Genomic DNA, 3,592 nt, shown 5'->3' with positions numbered 1-3,592 from the left:
TGCGTCCAAGGTAAGCTCCGGGACATGCAGATCTTGCGGCAAAAACGCACGCTGTCATGAGTTGACACAGCAAACACAAGAGCAGGACAGAGAAAGGAGCGGCCAGGCCCATTGGGCAGAGATGTGTCAGGCAGCACTGAGCTTCCGGCAGTGCAGCTGCGAAATGGTCGAAACTGGCCATTGCTGTGCATGGAAGAGATATGGGTGAGTGCGTAACAAACAGTTGGAATCACTAAAACAATGGAACTGCTGGAGCCCCCTCGAAGCGGTCACGCCTCCACCACCTCTGCGCCGAGCGCGGGCGCCGGTCTGAGGTGTCTCCGCGGGGCGGCGGCGGCGACCTGCACGCGCAGCGGCACGACCGCGCCCTTTTGAAGCCAGCGGGTTGTGATGGGCCCGTCTGTGAGGTTGGTGTAGGGCTTTGTGGGGATGCGGCTGAGGGTCTCCCAGCTCTCACTATCCGTGCTCTCAATCTGTTTCAATTTCGTGGCAGGGGGGAAGAGGGGTGATGGCAGGAACACAGCGGTGGGTTTCCCTGGCGCGTGCGCGTTTACAAAGGTGATGAGGAGGCGGCTAACCGCCGCAGGCAAGGAGCGCGATCGGGCTGGGCCGTGCGCCACTTGTAAATCTGGCACTCTCATTACAAACATCCCCGCTGATCAGCTGGACGCTCCCCCCGCGTGTGCAGGGCACGTACCCAGAGGCCCTCCCGTGCGGCTGCGCAGCATGACCAAGGCGCGTCCATGCACATGCACACGCGCATGCATGCGCATGCAAACATGCATGCAACATGCATGCACGCATTGCATGCGAGCATGCGCATGCATGCTGGTTGCACTGGCGCCCCCGCCCACCTTGCCCCACAGGGTGTGGGAGTTGCCCCACTCTGGGTGCTCCGCCAGCGCGATCACAAACGTCATGCTGCCAGGCACCATAGCCACGTCCCCCCTGACCAGCGAAGGGTTGCCCTCCAGGGGGGGGCCCTCCCCCTGAGAGTCAAAGGCGCCGGCTATGAGGGCGTACGGCGGGCCGTACCCCTTGCTGCCCCAGCCCTGGCGGCACGACATGGGCGGCGTGGTGGGCCGGAGGGGGCGATAAGTGGGGTCTTAGGGGATGTTGCAAGAAGGGCAGTTGATAGGATGCTTTGGGGCGCGGCGCTTCGCGGGTGGGGGTTGAGAGGGTGCCGAAGGAGCGCCGCGCTGAAGGCCCGCCAGCAAAGGGAGCAGGAGCAAGCAATTGCGACCGCGCGGGCGCCGCACCGGCGGGACTGGCTCGTGGCGGTTGATCTCGCCGTGCCGCGCGTCCGCGCTCGACGCGAGCGCCATGACGCGCGCGACGGTTGCCGGGCTGAGGTCGCTGCGCGGCGTGATGGTGATGATCCCGAGGTTGGTGGTGAGGACGATGCTGTGCTGGGGAGCTGGGGGGAGGGGTGGGTAAGGTGGAAGGGGCGCAGGTCAGCCGGCGTCATGCGGTTCGTGACAGGGGTGGGTGCTCGTAGGGATTGACCGCAAGCTTTGGGCGTGGTGGCCGGCGAGGGGCCCAGGCGGCTGCGCGTGCGCGCCCTGAGGATGTGCGTCTGCGGCGGCGGCCGCGGGGCTGTACCCAGTTGCGGCACCGGGACGCGCCATCCGGTCGCCTGGGTGCCGCGCGCAAGCCCTCTCAGCATTGCTGGCCACCGCTTGTCCAGCAGCAACAACATGATTGCAGCTGCCGTCATCCAGTGGTCAGCACGCCGCGCCAGCCCACGGTTGACCCCTCCACCCTACCCCAGGCCGCGCTCACCGCCGCCCTCGTTGTAACCAATGAACATCTGGTTCCGCATCCGCTCCCGCTCGCGCGACGCCTGCCGCGCTTGGTGGTGCGCATGCGCGTGCGCCCGCGCCTGCTCTCCCGACGAGGGCTTGGCGCCCGTGATCGCCGCCACGTGCTTCACGTGATGCTCAGCCGTGGCGGTGTGATCCACGAGGCCTCCATGGGCGTCCTGGTGCGGCAAGCTACCTTCACGCCCGGCCGTCCCAGGGGTGAGCGGCAGCGGCAGCGGCTTAGTGCTGCCAGCAGCGGCCGCGATCGGCCGCGCTGCCCCAGCCAAGAGTGCCATGCATGCTAGCACGCTGATAAACAGAACTATGGTGACGCAAATCACTGCACTACTGCGCTGCATCGTGGCAGGGCTGCGACCGCGCTTCAATCTTGCTCAACCGAACTGCAGGATGCTGGTCGCGGTACTTCAAAGTTGCTTATTAACCTCTGTATGTGCACCTCGATTGGTCCTGCTCGACGGCAGTGCCCACGTCACCCGGCAGACATCAGCAAGGTGGTCTGGTGTGTACTGCGTGTCGGCAGCAGTCAACCGCTGGGGTTGAGGTTGTAGGTATGCGAGCAAGGTGCTCAGCCTGGCACAGCAGTCTGAAAAATGCAGAACGGCGCCCCTGATCGCAGTCCAAAGCACCGGCCGCGTTGCTACGATATGGCATGGTTTGGCGTCGGCACTGTCGGCACTACTGTCGAAGCATATGATACTGTACATCATGCCGCAAACAGTGATGCTAGCAGATGGCGCTTCAAATATGTTGAAGACGCCTGCATCCCCCATCTCTTGCCCCATTGGCCCTGGTGCGCCCCTCGCAGGCTGCACAGCCTGCCGTTGACTCATGCCCCGCCGGTTCGCTAGAATCTCAACAGTGGAAGTGCCATCACCTGCAAGAGCCCTGGTACACTGGGTCGATAAACGTGATTATGAAACATGACCGTCTGACAGCAGGACACCGAACCATCTCGTGCAGACAACCTGGTCTGATCGCAGTTGCCAAGGGCATCCATTCAAGCCTGCTCAGGGGGAGCTGACCTTGCACACTGGAGGGCTCCAACGCTGTCATGTTCAAGATACGTCTCATTCCAGCAAACCTACCGTGTCTTGAAGTGGTCGGGTAAGGTGCGCACCCCCTGGTGCAGGCGGTCAACACCTGTTCCAGAACATTTGCGCCCGCCGTGTTGCATGTGCCCCTCGATATTCACAACATACCAAATGTGAGTGCCTATAGGGCCTCTCATCGCTGGTGGTACCTAGTGTACATCCGCTTTCTTGTCCTTAGTGGTCAGGTCGGTCGAACAAGGATCGACACATATGTGTACCAAATCCCGCTATCAATCCAACACTCCAAGCTTCAGGATATTTAAATACGAAGTTCAAATGCATCGCGCCCTTGTCCTCCTACTGGCCATGCTCGCCTCGGCTGGCAGCGCCCATGAGCGTCGCCTGCGCCGCGGCCGCCAGCTGCGGGAGTTGCGCCTCTCCAGGCAAACTGAGCTGTGAGTGGCGAAGAAATGGGAGCGCCTTGAAGTGGTTGCCCTCATTTGGCGCGGCCCTTTACAACATGTGTATAAAGGGCCGCGCCAAATGAGGGCAACCGCTTCAAGGCGCTGTTGTGCGGACACTTCCGCCACGAGCGGCCCCAACTCATGTCTGCACTCATCATCCCACCAACTCCTTTCGCCCCCTTCGCAACCAACCCACAGGTCGTTCTTCTGGGGGCGCAACTCGGCTACTTACAAGTCAACATACCAGCCAGACAATGGGTCAGGTGGTGGTAGC

General features: G+C 62.4%; 1 protein-coding gene across 1 annotated transcript; it reads right to left on the bottom strand.

The window, feature by feature from the left end:
- Positions 1-269: 269 nt before the first annotated feature.
- On the bottom strand, positions 270-2,098 carry MNEG_13586 (hypothetical protein; the record flags this gene model as incomplete). Its single annotated transcript, XM_014037942.1, has 4 exons — positions 270-473; positions 855-989; positions 1,260-1,417; positions 1,783-2,098. The coding sequence occupies 4 exons, from the start codon at positions 2,096-2,098 to the stop codon at positions 270-272; spliced, it is 813 nt and encodes a 270-aa protein (XP_013893396.1).
- Between the last annotated feature and the right edge of the window lie 1,494 nt (positions 2,099-3,592).

The sequence above is a fragment of the Monoraphidium neglectum genome (genome assembly GCF_000611645.1).
Source record: "Monoraphidium neglectum strain SAG 48.87 unplaced genomic scaffold scaffold03920, whole genome shotgun sequence".
In the NCBI taxonomy this organism is placed as follows: Eukaryota; Viridiplantae; Chlorophyta; class Chlorophyceae; order Sphaeropleales; family Selenastraceae; genus Monoraphidium; species Monoraphidium neglectum.
This window is presented reverse-complemented; position numbering and strand designations above follow the sequence as displayed.